Source organism: Xyrauchen texanus, chromosome 23 (genome assembly GCF_025860055.1).
Source record: "Xyrauchen texanus isolate HMW12.3.18 chromosome 23, RBS_HiC_50CHRs, whole genome shotgun sequence".
Lineage (NCBI taxonomy): Eukaryota > Metazoa > Chordata > Actinopteri > Cypriniformes > Catostomidae > Xyrauchen > Xyrauchen texanus.
In genome coordinates, this window is record NC_068298.1 from 40,301,212 (window position 1) to 40,323,695 (window position 22,484).

Sequence of the window (22,484 nt, forward strand, 5' to 3'; positions counted from 1 at the left end):
GTGAAAGTTAATCACTGAATTCAAACATCTCTTAACTGAGTGTTGGATCTCACACATCACATTCAACATCTATTTTTGCTGTGGTATCGAGAAATGTTACTGTATCGTACAGACTACTGAAATGTTGGTATTGTGAAAACACTTCCTGCTGTATAGTATAAAACCCAAAATGTATGTATTTATTTTTAATAAGCTTATGTTTTGAACAAAAGCAGTCTCAGAGAATCATTTATTTACCAAAATATTGAGTTAAATTCTCTTTTTTTCTTCCACTTCTAACATGGAAATGGAAAGTGTCATTAAAAGCAAATGTAAACTAATGCAGTAACTAATAAATAATTTTGCCAAATTGTAGATATAGTAATGCGATTCTTTGAGGCTAGGTTGTTTAAATCATGGATGCATCCATATATAAACTACTTGTTTATCTAGCTTAGACCAGCTAAGATGAGACAGACCTCCAGAGAGCATTTAGTCTCTTTAATGTACTCTCTCTCTCTCTCTCTCTCTCTCTCTCTCTCTCTCTCTCTGGAGGACAGTCACAGTTCAGCAGGGCACTGGGATACAAAACCAACTTCTTCAGCCAATAAAAAGATCAAAGCAAAACCCTGACACACTGACCTTCACTCTTTATTACCACTCCAGTGGTAATACTTGACCACTGGAGACATCTCAAAACAGCCTACAACCTTTCCTTATTAAGAAAACAGTATCTATAAAGGCATATATAGGCATCTATTTCAGATGTCAATATTTCCAACAGCATTCAACTAGAGCGTAAAAGGGCCTGGAAACATTTTCAGCTGTCTTGGTTCTTGAAGTAATTTCCTTTATTTATTTTTTTTTGGGGTGTGGGGGGGGGGTGCCAGCATTGCGATCTGTTCTCAGTCAAAATGCTTTGCATCGTCTTGCTTACTTCCGAGAGTCAGCGCCCACACTTCCATCGTGGGGCTCTCGTCTGGCTGAGGAGCGAGAGACCGATCCGTCTCTATCGCTCGCTCTCTCCCCAGATCCAGCTGGTCCTTCCCGTGATCCTAAAGTGTGCTCCGGGCGCCTCTTTGGTTCACGAGAGGGACCATAAATCTCTTAAGTCTGCGAACTTCGAGTTACCCACCTCAGAGCATTCCGTGCATGATAATAAATCATCGGAGGAATTACTCGAGGTGATTACTCATGCGGTGGACAGGCTTCTCTTTAGACTGGCCACGCAAAGAGACCCCCAAACGCTCCAAGTTAGAGGACAGATTTCTGTCTTGTGGCCAAGGGAAGGGAACACCTCATCAGTCCCTTCCTTTCTTTAATGACTTTCCTTTCCTGATAAGCCTTCCCCACAAGCGAGGAGGTGGTCCTGCACAGCTTTGTGGGAGAGTGGATCTTAACGATGATGCCGAGCCAGGCGAGAGATAACCCGCATGTGTCCCTTCAACCGGCAGCATCAAAGAATACCCCCGTGCCTCAGCAGCCACGATAGTCAAATATATCGACATCAAGGGCACGAAGACATGGGAAATATAAGGTTTCCTCCATGAACGAGAGAGCTCGTCTGAAAGCCCTTCTCTCTCCCACACAGGGAATTACCTATCTGGGTGTTGTATAGAATTCGATCACGATGCGGGCACAATTGTCTCCCGCTCTAATCTTGTCCATTCAGAACACCCTGAGCAAAGTCAGGATAGGCCAAGGTTGCACTGTTCGTCAGTATCAATGAATACTAGGTCTCAAGGCATCTGCGTCCTCTGTGATCCCTTTGGGCCTTCTGCACATGAGACCGTTTCAGTTGTGTCTCAAAGCCAGGGGATTTCATCCAAGGGCCAGTCCCCTAAGGCTAGTAAGGGTTACGTGCAGAGCGCTTCGTACCCTTTCTATGTGGTTCAGACCCCAGTTCCTTACTTTGGGTCCCACTCTAGGTGTGTCTTGCTGTCGCAAGTTGCTAATGACAGATTACTCCCTGACGGGCTGGGGAGCGGTCTTAAGTGGTCATCAGCTTGATTGGCACATCAACTGCCTCGAGTTGATGGCTGTATTTCTGGCCCTGAAATACTTCCTCCAGCATTTGAGAGGCTGCTATGTCCTGGTGCGGATGGACAACACAGCAGCAGTCTCTTACATAAATCATCAAGGTCTATGTTCACATCAGCTGAACAGACTGGCATGTCAGATTCTCCTTTGGTTCCAGGGCAAGCTCCTGTCAGTCAGTGAAGTTTATATCCCTGGATGCCTGAATGTGGGAGCAGATTTACTGTCCAGACAGAAAATAACGACGGGGGAGTGGAAACTCCACCCCGAGGCAGTGGAACAAATCTGGGTGAGATTTTATAGGGCAGAAGTGGACCTCTTCGCCTCTCAACAGACAGTGCAATGTCCCCTCTACTTCTCTCTGAGTCACCCAGCCCCCCTGGATCTGGACGCGATGGCACATACATGGCCCAGAATGCGCCTGTATGTGTTTCCCCCGGTTTCTCTGCTCCTGGGAGTCTTGGCCAGAGTTTGCCAGCAAGGGTCCTGCCTCTTACTGATAGCGCTGTGCTGGCCGAACAGGGTATGGTTCTCAGAGATTATGTCTGTCCTCGATGGCTCGCCTTGGGCGATTCCGGACAGGAGGGACCTTCTGTCTCAGGCGCACGGGACAATATTTCATCCCCGGCCCGAGCTGTGGAACCTTCATGTTTGGCCCCTGAAGGGTACTAACTGAGGGACACTGGGATTCAACCTGACGTTATCGAGACCATTCTAAGTTCTAGGGCTCCCTCTACTAGAAGAAGTTACACCAATAAATGGGGTGTCTTTGAAAGATGGTGCAGTGCACATAATGCAGATCCAGTTAACTGCAAGATTGATTCAGTTCTAGACTTTCTGCAGAAAAAATTATCAGCAGGCACATGCCCCTCCACTCTCAGGGTTTAAGTGGCCACTCTATCGGCTTGCCACTCCTTGATTGACGGGGTGCCGTTGCAGAGACATCCTGCTGCGCTTCATTGCCGCACTGGGATGCCCCAGGACTGCTCTTCAGACAAAATACCTGACGATGCACCTGTGACGCATCTATTTATAGCCCTGCTACAGGTGCACCCAATGATGGCTATAAATTCTAGTCAATTTCATTGACTTGTTGCACACATATTCACAGCTGGTCACACCTAAAGTTGTTCCCAAAGCGCTAAATCAGTGGAGCATCTCGTTCCACTTTTATCAGGGAACAGGGGTTACAGTTAAGTAACCCCAGACGATTTCCCCTCTCAGGATCATCAGTATTTTTTACCAGAAATTTTGCTATTATACAAAATATTTTATAAATGTTGAAATAATGTGGACTGAGAGCTTCAACAGGAGCATATAAATTTATTATTGATTAACAACTTCAGAGCCTGTCTCTAAAGGTTGAAAAGTTAGTGTTAAAAAACAATTAATCTATGGAGAAAGTGAATAGGATTTTTACTTCCGGAACAAGAGTATGGACCTATATTTGTGAGAAGCTATCCAGTGCAATGTAACAACTGATAAGCAGCTGTTTGTGTCACTCTCAGATTAACATTAAATAGATTTATTGCTTCTCACGTCTGTGTTAGTATTACTGAATAATATCTGAATTAAATTAATAATACGTTCTTAACAGATTTTTGGTTTTTAACCTAAATACAGATATAAATATTAAAATCTTTAACAGAGCGGAAAAACAGTGGGTCACACATTAAAATGCACATAGAATTTTCCCCATCTAAAAAAGGGTTTACTTTATTATTAATCAGATCTTTGCACTAAGATCAAGAGGACCACTTAACCACTATAAATCAGTTCACAATTTACATTCCTAAAAGGCAATTTAAATTGAACCGTCATGTATACTGGTGTTCAGATATAACTTTAAAACATTTTATGATCCCTTGAAGCTTCAAAGTTCGTGAGGAGTTTGGATATGTAAGCGAGGGAAGGGTTACTAATGATGTATCTCATATTATACCAGAGGTGAAGCCACGGCCAGGAACAGAAATTGTGAAAAACACAGTAAATTACACTTTCTTTCATCTGTAAAGCTTTAAGAGGGAAATTGCCAACACAGGAGGGAGAGGGATTACTACAGTAAATGTACACTCAAAGTCTTATGGTTTGTTGTCTGGGCTATCACTATCATTCTTTTTCATCTCCAAAAATGCTCTTATAAAAATGATTTATTTACATACACAGAAATACATCAAGTCAGTAGACCCAGTAAAATCTTATTGTTAGCTCAGAATCTCAACACTGAGCTCTTGATGGCTTATTCAACTTCACAGTAGTCATGTAGAATTACCATCTCCATCTCTTCATCCACACTTTCTTCTTGAAACTTTAATAAAATTTCTTCTTTTCATGCACAGAAAATCTGAAAAGGCTGAGAGTATGGTGCAGTGGATATGATGTCTTTCTTCCTCTTCCTGTACTTGAGTTTGGGGTTTTGAACTCATGGTCTGGTAGTGCAGTCCTGATCCATGAACGTAAAAAACTGATACAGCGCAGTAGTGGATTTGACTGGACTAGAGTGAACTTGAATGCACAATTTAGTCCTATATAGTCAGGACTACATAGGACCAAATTGGACTGGGCTAGATTTAACTGGAGTGGATTTGACTCTATTGGATTGAACTGAAATGGATTTGAATAGACATGACTATAAGGGACTGGACTGGAGTAAATTACACTGGTCTTGACTGGACTAGATTGTATTTAACTGGAGAAAAAAAGATTTAAATGGACTGGGCTAAATGAGACTGGACTTTTTGGAGTGAACTGGCTTGGAGTGAATTTAACTGAACTGGGTTAAATTGAACTGGACTGGACCAGGATAGATTAACTGGACTGTATTTATCTGGACTCACCTACATTGCAATGACCTGGACTGGACTATATTGGACTGAACTGAACTCGACTAAAAGGGATTTGACCGGACTGGACTAGATTGAACTGGAATTATGTAGATTTTAATGGACTGGACTAGAATGGATTTAACTGGAGTGGAGAGGATTTAAATGGACTATGCTAGATAAGGCCGAACTGAACTAAAGTGGATTTTACTGGACTGGGCTAGATTGTGTTTGAATAGAAAGAGTAACCAAAGAGTATAAACCTACATTCTCAATAGTACTTTAATTCCCTATACCCCCTTTTACTTACAAACGGTTTAAAATTTCATGTCAAACCATTTTAATTTCTTCTTTTAATACATTGAACATCTACTGAACCATTCTTTTGACCTTTTGCAGATATGAGCTGAAACTCCTTCCTCTTCCTATACCTGAGTTTGGTTCTGGGTTTGGGATTTGGACTCATGGTCTGGTGGTGCGGTCCTGATCCATGAAAGTGATAAACAAACACACAGCAGTGGTGACGAGCATGTGCATGGCCTCATACAAGAGTTTGGGAGAGAACACGCTCCAGATGAAGAGGTGGTATCGAAGGGCAGTTACAAGAACCACATAGAACACAGCTGGGATGGACCGTAGGAGTGCGAAGATGTAACTGCCTTGACCGAGACCCATCATAGCCCTAAGAGAGACAGAGAGAAAGAGAGAGTTACCTATATCTAACGACATAAAGATGATCAACCTGGTTATGACCAGCTTCTGAGTCAATGATATGTGCCATTACATAATATTATTGCCATAAAAGAATCATGTCACATTTACTTCTGTTCACTTTTTATTTAAACCTAATGGAAATAGCCATTACTTCCTCATGTCATGTTTAATTATGTATTTAATATTTCATGGCATACGTTTAATGCAGATTTACACGAATGAGACATTTATTAACGTCTGATGTCACAGCTATCATCAGGTCTAGCTGCAATTCTCAAGACGATTTAAAGGATAATGGGCCCACATTGGACTGGACTGTGTTAGACTGGCCTGGACTTTTTAAGACTAGATGGGATGAACAACTGTGATGGACTTGATTTAATTGGACTGGTAAAACAAGAGTTGACTAGACTGTACTTAAGTGGACTAAACCTAGGAGTGGATATGATTGGACTAAACTGAACTAGATTGGACTCCTTTGGACTGACCTGGACTATATTTATCTAAACTCGACTGGACCGAATTTGTCTGGACTAGATGGAAATGGGCTGGACTATGATAGGCTGGACAAATGGGACTGATTGGACTTGATTCGATTGGACTACACTGGACTGGATTGGACTAAACTAGATGAGACAGGACTGGACTAGTCTAGATGAGACAGAAATTGACTAATTTGAACTGGACTAGACTGCACTAACTTAGACTGGACTGCACTAACTTAGACTGGCCTGGACTTGTCTAGATTATATGAGAAGGACTTTACTGGACTGGACTGGAGATGATTTGACTGGAGTAGACTAGATGGGGCTGGAATGGACTACAATAGACAGGACAAAGATGGGACTGACTGAACAAGATTTTGTGTGTCTTGGCCAAGGACACATCGACATGTGGAATCGTGTGGGCCAGGAATCGAACAGCCAACCCTGTGAATGGCAGCCGATCCGCTCTACCACCTGAGCTACAGCCGCCCCAAGACTAGACTTAACTGGACTGGAGTAGATTTGACTGGACTGGACTAGATGAAACTGACCTGAACTACAATAGACTGGATTGGACTAGACTGGAATGGATTAGATGGAACTGGACAGAACTACAATAGACTGGACTGGATTTGACTGGACTAGATAAGATAGACTTTACTGGGCTGCACTGGACTGGACTAAACTAGGCATGGATTTTACTGTACTATATTAAAATGAAATGGACTAGACTTGACTGGTCTAGACTTGATCAGAATGAACTGGGGTGACTGGATTGAACTGATTGAACTGTGCATGACTTCACTAGACTGACCTTGACTGACCAGTATTGGATTTAACTGGACTGGAATAGATTTGACAGGACTGGACTAGATTTGGCTGGATTGGGCCAGACTGGGTTCAACTAGATTGGACTAGATTGGACAGAAAGAACTCAATTTGACCAAATTAAACTGGATTTTACTGGATTGGACTTGACTGGACTAGATGTGACTGGACTGGAGTGCATTAGACTGGCCTGGACTTGACTGGACAAGATGAGATGGATTTTACTTGGCTGCACTAGACACTGGACTGGCGTGAATTTGATTGTCCTAGACCAATATGGAAAGGACTAGACTTGACTGGTCTAGACTAGTTCAGACTTAACTGGACTGGAGTGGATTGACTGGACTAGACAAGACTGAACCAGGCTTGACTTCCCTTGACTGACCTTAAATTAACTGGACAGGAATGAATTTGACAGGACTGGACTAGATGGGGCTGGACTGGAGTGGATTTAACAAGATTTAACAGAATGGCAAACTCAACAGACAGCATTCCCTCTCCCCCATTAACAAATCTCAAAGATTTAGAGAGCTCTAGATTTTAAACCCTTATTACAGTCTTCACAAGCAAATAAGATAAACTCAGTTAATACATTCTCGATAGTAATTTAAATCATATTGGTCCTCTATAAAAAAATAAAAACGGCATATAAAATCTCATGTCAGGGAGCAAAACCAAATGACTCAAGAAAGAGTGTTATAATTGTAGTTAAGACCAGAGTCTAGTTCCTGAAACTTAGAATATTGTTTCACAAGGACGTCTTCTTTAGCCTTGAGCAAATCATTGTGTGTGCAGTCAGCTCAGCCTCTGACACCTGATGTAAGACTTCGGCTTCTCCAAGGAACACATGTCCTCATTCCCTGTTCATATGAATGTGGATGTAGGGCAGTTCCTAAAGTCAGCCAAAAGCAAAAAGCTCCACTATATGCGGCAGAGATAAGAGTCAAAGATATTTCAGATCAGCTTGGCATTAAAAATGGTAATTTATTTCTGTTGTGACATAAATATTGATAGCCCAATCCCCCAAAGTGGTAAAGACAGTGCTTTCTGTCAATACTGATATGACTAGCAAAACATTACGAGAAAATAACCATGTATGCAGTTCAGTTCAGCATACAGAGTGTGTGTGTGTGTGTGTGTGTGTGAGCTGATGAAAACGTAGAGACTCCCCTCCTGAACGCAATGGCTCGGTTTATGTTGTTGTTGAGTTTAAACTCTTCAGCCCAAAGGGACTGCTGCAGTCTGGCCTATAAACAGTTAAAGTCAAAGGTTTACATACTCCTTAGCCAAAACCATTTAAACTCAGTTTTTCACAATTCCTGACATTTAATCATAGAAAACATTCCCTGTCTTAGGTCAGTTAGGATCATTACTTTATTTTAAGAATGATAAATGTCAGAATAATAGTAGAGAGTATGATTTACTTCAGCTTTCATTTCTTTCATCACATTCCCAGTGGGTCAGAAGTTTACATACCCTTTGTTAGTATTTGGTATCATTGCCTTTAAAATGTTTAACTTGGGTCAAACGTTTTGTGTAGCCTTCCACAAGCTTCTCACAATGAGGTGCTGGAATTTTGGTCCATTCCTCCAGACAGAACTGGTGTAACTGAGTCAGATTTGTAGGCCTCCTTGCTCACACATGCTTTTCAGTTCTGCCCACACATTTTCTATCAGATGGAGGTCAGGACTTAGTGATGGTCACTCCAATACCTTGACTTGGTTATCCTCAAGCCACAACTTTGCCATGCTTCACGGTTGGGATGGTGTTCTTCAGCTTGCAAGCCTCACCCTTTTTCCTCCAAACATAACTATGGTCATTATGGCCAAAAAGTTAGATTTTTGTTTCATCAGACCAGAGGAAATTTCTCAAAAAAGTAAGATCTTTGTCCCCATGTGCACTTGCAAACTGTAGTATGTTTTTTGTGGCAGTTTTGGAGCAGTGGCTTCTTCCTTGTTGAGCAGTCTTTCAGGTTATGTTGATATAGGACTCATTTTACTGCGGATATAGATACTTGTCTACCTTTTTCTTCCAGCATCTTCACAAGGTCCTTTGCTGTTGTTCTGGGATGAACTACATTCATCTCTAGGAGACAGAATGCATCTCCTTTCTGAGCGGTATGATGGCTGCATGGTCCCATACTTGCGTACTATTGTTTGTACAGATAAACGTGGTACCTTCAGGCATTTGGAAATATCTCCTGAGGATGTATCAGACTTGTGGAGGTCCACAAGTATATTTTTTGTGGTCTTGGCTGATTTCTTCTGAGTCTCCCATGATGTGAAGCAAAGAGGCACGTAATTTGAAGGTAAGCCTTAAAATACATCCAAAGGTACACCTCCAATTGACTCCAATTAGCCTATCAGAAGCTAATTGCCAATTAGACATAATGTTCTGGAATTTTCCAAACTGCTTATGGCACAGTTAACTTAGTGTATGTAAGCTTCTTACACACTGGAATTGTGATATTGAAAATTAAAATTGAAACAATCTGTCTGTAAACAATTGTGGGAAATATTACTTGTGTCATACACAAAGAAGATGTCCTAAGCGACTAGCCAAAATTATAAATTGCAAATATGTAATCTGTGGAGTGGTTAAAAAATTGTTTACGGACAACGATCTCTCTCTCCCGCACGATCCTCTGCAGTCGACCTTTATCCCTCACGGAGGCATAATTAGCCTAATACAGGACCGGGTGTGTAGGATCACGACCCGGCCCCGCCCTCCGCCCTGCCACAGTGTTATATTGACTTCAACCTAAGTGTATATAAACTCAGCAAAAAGAGAAACGTCTCTTTTTCAGGACACTGAATTTTAAAGATAATTTTGTAAAAATCCCCAAAACTTTACAGATCTTTATTGTAAAGGGTTTTCCATGCTTGTTCAATGAACCATAAACAATTAATAAACATTCACCTGTTGAATGGTCATTAAGACACTAACAGCTTACAGACAGTAGGCTATTAATGCCACAGTTATAAAAACTTAAGACACTAAATAGACCTTTATACTGACTCTGAAAAACACCAAAAGAAAGATGCCCAGGGTCCCTGCTCATCTGCGTGAACGTGCCTTAGGCATACAGCATCGAGGCATGAGGACTGCAGATGTGGCCAGGACAATAAATTGCAATGTCTGTACTGTGAGATGCCTAAGACAGCACTACAGGGAGACAGGAAGGACAGCTGATCATCCTCGCAGTGGTAGACCAAGTGTAACAACATCTGCACAGGATCGGTACATCCGAATATCACACCTGAAGGACAAGTAAAGGATGGCAACAACAACAACTGCCTGAGTTACACCAGGAATGCACAACCCCTCCATCAGTGCTCAGACTGTCCGCAATAGGCTGAAAGAGGCTGGACTGAGGGCTTGTAGGCCTGTTGTAAGGCAGGGCCTTACTAGACATCACTGGCAACAACGTCACCTAAGGGCACAAACCCACCTTTGCTGGACCAGACAAGACTGGCAAAAAGTGCTCTTCACTGACGAGTCGCAGATTTGTCTCACCAGGAGTGATGGTCGGACTCGCGTTTATCATCGAAGGAATGAACGTTACACCAAGGCCTGTACTCTGGAGTGGGATTGATTTGGAGGTGGAGGGTCTGTTATGGTCTGGGGCAGTGTGTCACAGCATCATCGGACTGAGCTTGTTGTCATTGCAGGCATTCTCAATACTGTGCGTTACAGGGAAGACATCCTCCTCCCTCATGTGGTACCCTTCCTGCAGGCTCATCCTGACATGACTCTCCAGAATGACAATGCCACCAGCCATACTGCTCATTCTGTGCATGATTTCATGCAAGACAGGAATGTCAATATAGACAGCCTCATGCCGTTGCGACACATCAATGGACATACCCAGTGTAGACAGGGTGTCAGAGTAGAAAGACTCAAAACATCAGATACATAGATATAGTTAAATCCAGATAACACAAACTCTGTTGGACACACTAAAGTATTGACTAACGCAAGAAAAATAAAATAACAGCAAACAACAGACATTTGTATTTTATCCACACTGGATACTGCATGAATTAAAAGATACAGCAGTTCTCAGTCCAGTGGCTTCTCTAAGCACAGGTAACAGTAGACTGGCTGATTCCAAGACTTGCGGCACTGCTAGTACACACAGCAAATCTTCTGTTGACTGTACAGCCACATCACAGTCCTTGCTGTTGATTCCCAACAGTACCGCCTAAAATCATATTCCAGGGCTGTCAAAAACATCCTTGTACAGAACCTGGGCCCTTCTCAGCCTCACAAGGACTTTGCTGGCGGATGAAGGCATTTGCAATTCAAATCCACACCTCAGACAGACACTCCGGGTAGATTGTTTACAGGATTCAATATCCCTGAACGCAAAACACCTGTTGCCTCTGAGGAAATTTTATAGCTCCTCACAAGCATCTACGTTACTCTCTCAAATGAATTGTGTAAACTTGTTGGGTCAGCTGAGCCCGCTGGGATTCCAGAAAGCAGTGTATTGATCAAAGAGCGTTTCCTGGACCTGCTGTGTGCTGCAGTGACAATGCTTATTGAGCGCAGTGAATTATACATTTCAGACTGTACGTCCAACAACTTAAGCTGGTCATTTATCAGGCAGAACTCAGACAGCACTTTAGGTGTAATCTTTTAGCCCCCACAGGGATGGACTATTTTGGACACGTTATTGGCGTGTAAGTGTATGTGTGAATGGGTGAATGAGACGCACTGTAAAGCGCTTTGAATACCGCCAAGATTAAAAAGGCGCCATTCACCATTTAAACCATTTATGACCTTAAAGGGTTAGTTCACTCAAAAATTATATTTAATATTTTGGTCTGTTCTCACCCAAAACTGACTGGATCACTTCAAAAGACAGATTAAACCACAGGAGTCTTATGGATTACTTTAATGTTGCCTTTATCTACATTTTGGAGCTTTAAAGTCATTGCCACCATTTATTTGCACTGAATGGACCAACAAAGCTTAAATATTCAAAAATATGCTAAAAATATTCATTTGTGTTCAGCAGAAAAAATAAGTATACACATCTGGGATGGGATGGGATGAGGGGAGTAAAGATTATATATATATATATATATATATATATATATATATATTTTTTTCATACAATTATAGCTAATCTCTATCCAAGACTTTATTTTAAAGCTGAAATATGTCATTTCTGCACCCTTAGCTGCACTGAATGGAATTGCAAAATTAACATTGCTTTCAAACAGCTTTCAGAATACACCCCCTTTCTGCTAGTTGGTCGAACAAAACAGACAGTCCAAGCCGAAACTCACTGGTTGACTCAATGTTTTTGTGTCAGGCTGGATGGGTCTCTCAAAACTGAGGAACTTCTATAGTGCCACAGAGTCAAAGTGTTTACAGTTTTGCGAAAATAAATAAATAAATAAAAAATATATATATATATACAATTTATTTTTCGCTTTCCTTTATGTATGAGCCAGCTCGTTTGATTTTACTATTATTACGAATTGTAATAAGACTGTCAGCCTGCTAAAACTCAGAGATGTTTACTAAATGAGATGTTTGAAAAAAGACATCCTTACCAAATCAATGCCTAAACCTAACATTAGTGTTTTAAATAAACTGTTTTGAAAATTTTTAAAAGACATGCTTACATTATCAATGCCTAAACTTAACCATTAGTGTTTTAAAATGAAGAAGCGAAATGAAAAATACATTTTCTGAAGCAACCGCTTCATTTTGTGCTACTTCTATGACGATGTAATTTAATGTACCTAGAGACACATTTAACAAGTTTTGCAAGAATGTATAAAGAGTCACGTTTTCACTATGAGACTAGGTTGCCTTTAAAGCACCATCACTGTAGTGATCAAAGTACAGCTTTTGATACATTCCTTCAGCAATAAATTCAAAACAGTCAGACTCCAAAAAATCGTTGGTCTATACACATCAGCAGACGGACATCTTTGGCAGTCCAGTCTTGCTGTTTATTCAGCGTCTTGCGCCATGAGCGTTATGCTTTTTTGGCACGCCAACTTAAAATCGTGACTTGGTACACCCACATTCCATTAACGTTTGCATTTATTCATTTGGCAGACACTTTTATCCAAAGCGACTTACAAATGAGGAAAACATAAGCGAATCATCTTAAGGAGACAGTAGTACAAAAGTGCCATATTACAAAGTTTCACTAGCATCAGAATAGTATTCAAAACATATACAAGAGCAAATGTATTTTAAATTTTCTGTTAGTGAATAGTTAAGTGCTCTTGGAAAAGAAGCGTTTTAAGTCATTTTTGGTACAGTGAAACTGAAAGTTAGAGAAAGTGTTTTTGTGCCTCTTTGTGTTGGAACAACAATGCGACGTTCCTTAGCCGACCGCAGGCTTCTGGCGGGAGTGTAGTTCTGCAGAAATGATTTGAGGTATTTTAGAACCAATGACTGTTCTGTATGCCAGCATCAGAGCCTTGAATTTAATACGTGCATCAACAGCCAGCCAGTGGAGAGAGACAAAGAGTGGTGTAACGTGCTTTCATTAAAGACCAGGCGTCCTGCTGCATTCTGGACCATTTGCAGATGTTTAATTGCACATGCGGGGAGTTCTGCAATGAGAGTGTTACAGTAGTCTAGTTATGACAAGTGACTGAACAAGCGGTTGTGTGGCATGTTCAGAGGAGAAGGGTCTTATCTTCCTGATGTTGTAGAGTGTAAATCTACATGATCTTGCGGTCTTTGAGATGTGGTCCGTGAAATTTTGTTTGTTATCAATGGTAACTCCTAAATTTCGGACCATTTTTGAAGGCGTTACTGTACCCAGCTGAACGGTGATGTTGTGTTCAACAGCAGGATTGGATGAGATGCGATAAGATGCGATCTATCCAGCTGTGTTTGAACACAAGAATGCACCCTGGGTAAACAGTCTTTAAAGAAAATGTCAAATTATTGGGTAGTAAACATGACCCTCAACTAGCGTAGATAAATGGGACTTGCTTGACACAGGCGAGCCCCTCAGACAACCTACTGACTACCTGTAGCTGGTTATGAAAATATGCAGTTTGGCATATTGATAATATTGATTGATTGAACATTTTACTGACCAATCCAAAGATACGTATTGAGACGTGGGATTCATGGGCAATCAATTATTTCATACTCGTATGGCAAGCATATGGAAGGGAGGGATTTTGGAGCGTTTGCTTGAGTGGATCTGAATGAAATTCAAACACTTTCCAAGCCAAGCAAATAGTTACACTGGTGCAGGTCAATGATTTGGCCACATTAGCTCAAACATCCCCCATCTGTGACATAAAATCATGGAAACGTTTTTGTTTATATCCAATGCACTTTTTCCCAGATTTGCATCACTCACTGTGATATTTCTATGAATGCAGAGGTTTCACATGACAAAATGTTCAAAACATTAAGACTTCTATGTCAACACCCACACGTGAAATGAGTAACAACACTTTATTGTGCACACATACGGGTTGCAATTGTCATTCTGATATATTACTGATGAGCAGCATCACCCTTCAGACATTTTTGCATCACCTTTATCTGTTGCACTACTACAGACACAAGAGCTAATCCAATAGAAACAGAAGAAATCACGATCACATAAATGAGAGTGGATGCGATTCAGAGTTAGAATTTTCACTGAAAAATTATTTTTTACCCAACTGATGGTTAGGTTTAGGTTCGAGGTTTGGGTTAGGGGGTATGGTTAATAATATTTGCATTCCTCTTTCCTGTATTACATCATTTACAACAAAAAATCACTTCTGGACCATTTCACTTTGTGGACCATTTCTCCTGGAAACTGGATCCCACACATTCCCATACGTTCAAAAACACTTCCAGCTTCGACCACTGAAAGCACAGGCCGATTTCAGCTGAAGAACTTCGGCCCACTGTTGCCAGATTCACAGTGTGATCAGTCTGCAAATATAGTTGCCGCTGCCCCATCCTTCAATACCAGTTTCTTTGCAAAGACTGCGTTAAATTGTGACAGATTCACAAAACTATTTGTGCTGAAATATGTCACTCAAACTGTTGAGGTCAGAATGAATTGATCTGGGACCTTCAGCTACTTGTTTAAAATTGTTATAATGGCAGGTGCTACACGCACACAGGAACTGCACAAGGTTTGGTGAAGCTCACATTTTCCTTTTAGTTAATTCATCTGGTATTTAGGAATAATCGCATCTATCCTACTACCTCCTCTTTTTATCTCACCATGACTGGACTTGCCAAGCTTCCAAATCCACAGACTGATCTAACAGTGAAATCGAAAGCCATAGGTTGACTTTTCTTTAGCTGAAATTTGTCTGAGCTTACCGACATTCAAAACACTGCCCCCCAATGGCCAAAGTAGTAAGTGTCGTTTGCCGTAAGGGCAAATTTATGCTCCATTTATGCTCCATTTATGCTCCATCCAGGTGTAATATCCACAGAGTGACACCAAAAGTGAGTTGTTTTCAGCTGTAGAGGCTGTAATACAGTGAAGAGGAATGCATATTTTATAAACTGTACCCCCAACCCAAAACCTAACCATCGAGGGAGTAAAAATTAAATTTTAGAGGGATAACTGCAAACTCTGTCACTGATTATGTAAACACGATTACATCCTGGTTTAAGTGGGGTACAAATATCCGATAGGAGATAGCACGACGTCTGTGAGTCGGTATAATGTGGCCATTCTTAAAGTAACGACTCTCAGAAACAACATGCCGACTTCTGATAATGTTGACCTCTGAATAGTTTTTGCTTACATGCAATATGTAAATGAGGGAGGTCATATGTTAATGAGATGATTTATACAAATATGAAAATTCTGACATAATTTACTCAAATTAATGTTTTTCCAAAATCATGTGACTTTCTTCAGTATCTCACACACACACACACACACACACACACACACACACACACACACACACATATACAGCAGCATTTTGTACAGTATATATCTTGTGTAGCATTGAATGTAACTACAGGCATCAAAGCATTGCTAAAATACTTATTCACCCAGTACATCCAGCACTAGTTAAAGTTTCTTAAAGGGGTCATATAATGGTACATGCACTTTTTCAAGATGATTGTACTGAAATGTGTGTTGGCTGTGCCTGTACACAACCATCCTATTATGATAAAAATCCATCCAGTGTTTTTGTTTTAATCTCCTTATATATTTTCCCCTGCCTCAAATCGAGCCGTTCGACCGTGTGACGTCACACGGTCGGACGCCCCTCCCAGGATTGTTGATTGACAGCAGTGTTTCAACACAGACCCGCCCTCGCTCGTGAGCGAGCTGTCAATCATAGTCTGTCATCATTGTTGATACACTGGAGCAGAATGGCGCCTAAGCGATTGTGGTGTTGTGTTCTTCGTGTAATAATGAACACAGCAGTCATTTTGATGTTCCTAAATCTGAACCGCTGAAGACGCAGTGGCTGAGTTTTGTTCACGATGGGAATATTCCCCACGAGCAACGTCAGTGCGTTCATGTTTGCGCGAATCATTTTTCACCAGACTGCTTTATAAATGAGGGTCAGTATAAAGCTGGTTTTGCTAAGAAGCTGCTGCTGAAAAAAGATTCGGTACCAACTATTTATATTCCCTCTGCACCTCCAGAAGAAGTAAGTGTAACGTTTTATTAACCTTTATATTAATCTTTGCAAATCGCTTGCACGCTTCACAATGAATGTGGCTAATGTTTACACTCAGGGTACATTACGGCATGTTTTCCATAACGTTACGACGTTCTCGATATAATTCATAATCCCACGTTTATAATGAACAACGCGTTATGGTTATTGTGTTATTAAAAACTGTGTACGGAGGGGCGGGGTGACCAAAGCTCATTATCATTTAAAGTCATATGCTCTGAAAGGCGTGCTGAAAACAGAGCTGTTTTTGAGCAGGTAAAATTTGTGTTTTCTTAAAATACTAATGAGAATTTTTAATAAAAGTATATTACAAAGTTTTCATTTAGACCCTAAAGATTCATATTAACTTGTACAAAAATGGCATTATATGACCCCTTTAAAATCAGCTACCTTTAAAATAAATAAATAAATACCCTGCTGTGGCAGGATGATGGTAAAGTGATACCTGTTTGTTTGGAAAAATGGCTTTACCTTGAGTTGTTTAAAAGCTGCACACGCTGGTCATTATTCTTCGAACATTATTCATTGCTGTCAAACGAAGGATGCACTTCCAGGTTTTGATTCAAAATATCCTCGTCACCGTATGAACGGGGAGAGCCGTAAACTGACACCTACATGTCGCAGTCGCAAAATTGTCTGTGACTTCTCTTAAAAAACAGCCATTTTTATCATAGTAAACTCCACTTGTTATTCACTCAATAGGATTGTTGAGTATTAAACATGTTGAAGATTAGTGGACAGGTGGCCAATTCATTAAATGATGCGCCGTTTCCTCACTAAAGCAGTTTATTATTCTTGTCTCTGGTCTCCTCGCCAGTGAACTGCCATAAGAATGTCTATGGGACCGCTCCGTTATGCTTTTCTGCTAACTTTGCTCATCTTGGTAGAAGCTCATCTCTGGTTGTCACAAAACAGGGTCTGGGGGTTGTTAGATTACGGGGGCTGTTCCACCATTACTGTGACAGAGTTGTTGTGAGACATGCAGTTGGATTGAGTGTGCTTAATAATATTTCGATGGTTAAGGTTACCTTCTCATCTGTTCTGTGTATCATGACATGAAATATTCCACTTGATTGTTTTCTATTCTGTTTTTTTTGGTGAGCTGTCTCAATGATACCTCATACAGAGGATAATCTGCTGGGTGCTGTTACAGACATTTGCTGGGGATGCTACGGGAGTGCTAAGGACTGATGCACAATGCTAGCCCCTCCCTAATGCCGCCTCTGTACATCATACTGTTTTATTTCAAAAGATCAAGGGACATGTGATTCCTCATGATATGACCCCTTTAAAGAATGTTGTTATTTAAAAATGGAAGTCCAGGAAAATCTGTGCGTGTGCCAGTGTCTTGGGTGGAGTTTCTGATTGTGTCGGCGTGATCTCCCTTCGTCATTGTTCTATAAGTGCCTTTAATTGCACCATCATTACCAGCTACGGCTCTAATAACTGCTCCAATTCCTCATTCACTTCAGTTCACTTCAACTGCCATTAAAACAATTATCTTAAGAAGACTAGCACTGATTATTATTCCCACAATGCTCTGTAATTACACATCACTGATATGTGGATGTGGCAGGAATCTTTAGCAACACTTTTTTTTTATTATTATTATTTTAAAATAATACAAATTTTTAAGGGTACAGAAAAAACTATTTTATTACAGATGTCCCTATTACAGTAACAGTGTTATAACCCTACAAGTTATATGTCATTTTAAGATTTTTTTTTAATGCACTGCAGTATTTTTAAGACAAAAAAATATTGCACCGGAAGGTTTTTGCAGAATAAAATTGTATTTACTTTGCTTGTTTGTACTTCCCATTCCAAAATTGCAACAAATTACAGAGTATGGCCTTTTTACATTTCTCATTGAATAAATGCATAGTGAAATGAGTCCAAACAACTGTCAGTGGCAATCAGATCGGTTTCTTTGAGAAAAGAAATTCTCACTGGAATTGGTGAAAGAGAAAAAGTCATCTTTATAAGGATTTAATCAGCATCTCTTCGAAATTGTTTCAGACAAATAGTCTTTGAAAACCGCTTCAGATCAGAATAACAAAAGTGTCTCAGGGTTTCCTCAGGACTAGCCTGTGATGGAACATTAAATAAACACTTTTAATTAGAGCAGACTCTCAAGAGCTCAAATGTCCCTCTTAGAAGACAACCATGTGCAATATGATTACAGCGTTTGTAATGCTGCTCTGTAGTGAAAGTCCTCTTACTTATTTTTTTCATTCTTGCACTGCAATTATCAGTAATTAATTCAGATCCAACCTCTAAACATACAGATAATATTAAAACACTTTGTTGATCATTTCAGTCCACACTGAAAGCAAAAATGCTGCATGACACTACAAAACCACAATGAATGAATGAAAGAACGTTACATTTATATAGCTCTTTTCTGACACTACATTCAAAGCGCATCACACAGTGAACAAGGGAATCCCTCAACCACCGCCAGTGTGCAGTATCCACCTGGGTGATGCGACGGCAGCCATAGTGTGCCAGTGCGCTCACCAACACCAGCTATTGGTGGAGAAGAGAGAGTGAACACAACCAATCAGAACATAGTTGATGTTTAATATACAGCTGTGGAGTGGGATTTTTTTGACAATTTAAATTTCACAATGGGCCGAGAAACAGTGAGAGAGAGAGAGAGGAGAGAGAGATGAAAAAAAAAAAACTCTTACTCGCCAGTTCTCCGATATGCCGCAGCTTGTTCCTCGGCTGTCGTCCGATCAGAGGTACACCTCCAGCCCCTGGCGGACGGAACGCCCCGCCATGTTCAATGTGCCACAGACACACTGTGCTGTTTGTGGTGTAGTGGGAGTTTGTTACATGGCCGAAAGACACCACATTTGCTGCGCTTGGACAGCAAGTTGAAATGTTTGCGGTGTGTTGGGAATTTGTCGCATGGCCCTAAAGATACCACAGTTGCGGAGCTTGGACAGCGTGTTGCGCTGTTTGCAGTGTAGTGGGAGTTTGTCGCATGGCCCGAATGACACCAAGGTTTTGGTATTTGGATAGCGCATTGCACTGTTTTTCGTGTAGTGGGAGGTTTAGTCACATGGTCCGAAAGACACCGCAGTTGTGGCACCTGGACAGCACATTTGTGATGCTTAGGGATGTATTGAAAACATGGTAACTTGGTAAACGTAGCGCCTGCGGATGCCTGAACGTAATTGTTTCCTAAATTAAATGTCGGGAACATATGTGAAGCAATGTCAGGAAACATGCTTGCGTGTGCATAAAAATTACGCCATTAAAATTTGGTATGTCATGAAATTAGAAGGCTCTTGAAATCGAGTAACCAGATGACTATTGTAGTCTGATGTTTATTAACTTAAACATATGGTTTAGAGCTTTGTAGATTGTTTTACAACATAATGCGAGTCATTTCATGACTCTGTATTATTGGCATGGGGTGACTCATCTCGTTTTGACGAGGACATTTGAAATCATTGGAGTTTGTGCCTGAGAGCTGGATTTAATAGATAATATAACAGCACTGTGTGCAGTAGTGTGGTGAATAACATGACTTGTTTATATTGATGAGTTGTAATAAATTCTACAGAGATACAGAAATAATGTATGAAGCAAAGTGCAAACCCTGATCATCCGGCGTCAGTTTAAACCTGTTATTTTAAAATTGGTAGAGCGTGAGAATATGTCTGACTGTTTAAATGCTTTAAAAGTCATGCAGAAATTATGTTCTATTGACGAGCTTGTTAAGAATTTGTAATCCAATGATTTGGGCAAAAGTAAAGAAGACTTCTCTGTAACATAAAATGATATATTGATTTTTACCCGCGTGAAGCATTTGTCCTAGACGGGAGGAGGGAAAGTCATGTTATGGTCTAGAAATGAGTAGAAGTTTGTAGAAACGCTTGCTTCATGGTTATCGAAGCACGGCCTAAACGAGATTTGCAGTGAGGTAATGAGGCTGATAGGAATCACCTGTGTTGGAGAACCAGATTGAAATGCTGGGGAGCCTTGGAGTTATGCTTGAATTACATTAATCTTTTGTTTCCTTCACGTTCAAATGAAGGTGTGATGAAGCTCAAGTGGCATGAAGCCGGAGCAGCACCCATTCACGGAGGCAGGCTTATGTGATGGACCACTCAGTGTGGGAAGTTTAGATAGGAGAAAATATGAAAAAACATAGGAAGCTGTTTCACATGTATATGGCACCGAAGCGGCCTGTTTGCAGAATCTACTTCATGCTATAATCTGCTTATGCGAATAGAGAAAAGAAAGAAAGACCAAATAAAATATAACACATTATGTGGGAAAGGGCAATACTGAAAAAATAAATGAGCTGATGTGGCAGCTTCTGTTGAATAATGAGATTGTTTGGATGGAAGAGCTGTTCTGATGTAGACAAATGCTTTGCAGTGAAGTTGCATCCGTTGATCCGAGTCACTTGCAAGGGTCTGTTCGTGGGCAATGGGCAGGGCAGAATGCCAGAAGACTCGATGCCACGTAGAGCTAAGCAGCTCTTTATATACTCTTTTATACTCTCCCCAATTTGTAATCACCAATGAGCTCTAAGTCCTCATGGTGGCGTAGTGATTTACCTCAATCCAGGTGACTATGGACAAATCTCAGTGGCCTCCACATCTGAGACCATCAATTCACGCATCTTATCATGTTGCTTGTTGAGCACATTACCGCAGAAACGTTGATGTAGAGAAATGTGGAGGCTCACGATTCTCTGCGGCATCCACGTAACCACCAGGAGTGAGAACCACATTATAGCGACCAAGAGGAGTTTAACCAAACTTGACTTTACCCACCCTAGCAATCAGGCAAATTGGTTGCTTAGGAAGCCTGACTGGAGTCACTCAGCATGCCCTGGATTCAAACTTGCGACTCCAGGTGTGGTAGTCAGCGTCTTTACTTGCTGAGCTACCCAGGCCTCCCGCTTGAGTTTATATACTCTTACTCTGGCAGTGTGATTGGTCGGATTAAATGACTTGCTCCTCCCGAACCTTGTTAAATTAAACTCCATTAGAAATTGACCGTCCTCAGAAACTCCTGCAGTGCCTTCACGGTAAGGAGGCATGGGAAATGCAACACAGCGTCTACTCTATATGGCAAATGGATGACTCCCCATGGAAGATATGCTGTAGATGACATTGAGGTGCCTAAACTGATAGAGTACCTTCTACCCACCAGGTAAGAGGGAAACCATTTCAAAACTGTTCCCTTTAGACCCACGCAGTGTTCAAGATGAGAAATAAATATGTTATGGTCGACCATGTTGAATGCTGCACTAAGGTCTAAAAGTACAAGAATCACATTGTCGCCAGCATCAGTTGTCAAATAAATATAATTTAGAACCTTTAAGAAAGCAGACTCTGTACTGTGAGACACTCAAAAACCCAACTGAAACATCTCATAAATGGAGTTTGAAGTCAAGAAAGACTGCAACTGGAGTAAGGCTATGTGGAGCGGAGGGGGGCGGGGCCGGTCGGAATATCGCGCGCCCGGTCCCCAATCAGCCTGATGAGGCGCGCGAGGGATAAAGGCGGCCGGTGTCGATGGTTCGAGAGAGAGAATTACGGACATGTCCGTCATGTGTGTTGTTTATGTGTTTTTGAGTTTAAGTTTCTCATTAAAATATAATTTATGTTGACAAGCGGTTCTCGCCTCCTCCTTGCCCATCCTTCAACTGTGTTACATTGGTGCTGAAACCGGGAAGGAGGAGGGATGCCCGTCGCAGGGTCCTCGACACTCCCGTCCACCCAGGGGCGCCGCTGCCATTTGCCGGGTGACGGAGTAGCCCGACCGCCCGGATCGCGGAGTACGGCCGTCGTCCGCGGGGCAAGTGGGGACTGGATACCCGACCGCCTGGAGCGAGGAGCCGCTGCCGGGCGGAGGAGTGCCCTGCCGTCCCCAGAGACGCGGAGGGGTCGAGGGAAGACCGCCGTCCGTGAGGAGGAGGAAGAAACTCTCAGACC

General features: G+C 41.4%; 1 protein-coding gene across 1 annotated transcript in view; it reads right to left on the bottom strand.

Annotated features, from left to right (window-relative positions):
- Positions 1-3,332: 3,332 nt before the first annotated feature.
- Positions 3,333-22,484, bottom strand: part of pigg (phosphatidylinositol glycan anchor biosynthesis class G) — a 222,565-nt gene continuing 203,413 nt past the window's right edge. Inside the window, exon 13 of the mRNA XM_052154365.1 lies at positions 3,333-5,520. Coding sequence (XP_052010325.1) covers positions 5,301-5,520 — 220 coding nt within the window. The 3' untranslated portion in view covers positions 3,333-5,300. The remainder of the gene's footprint in view (positions 5,521-22,484) is intronic.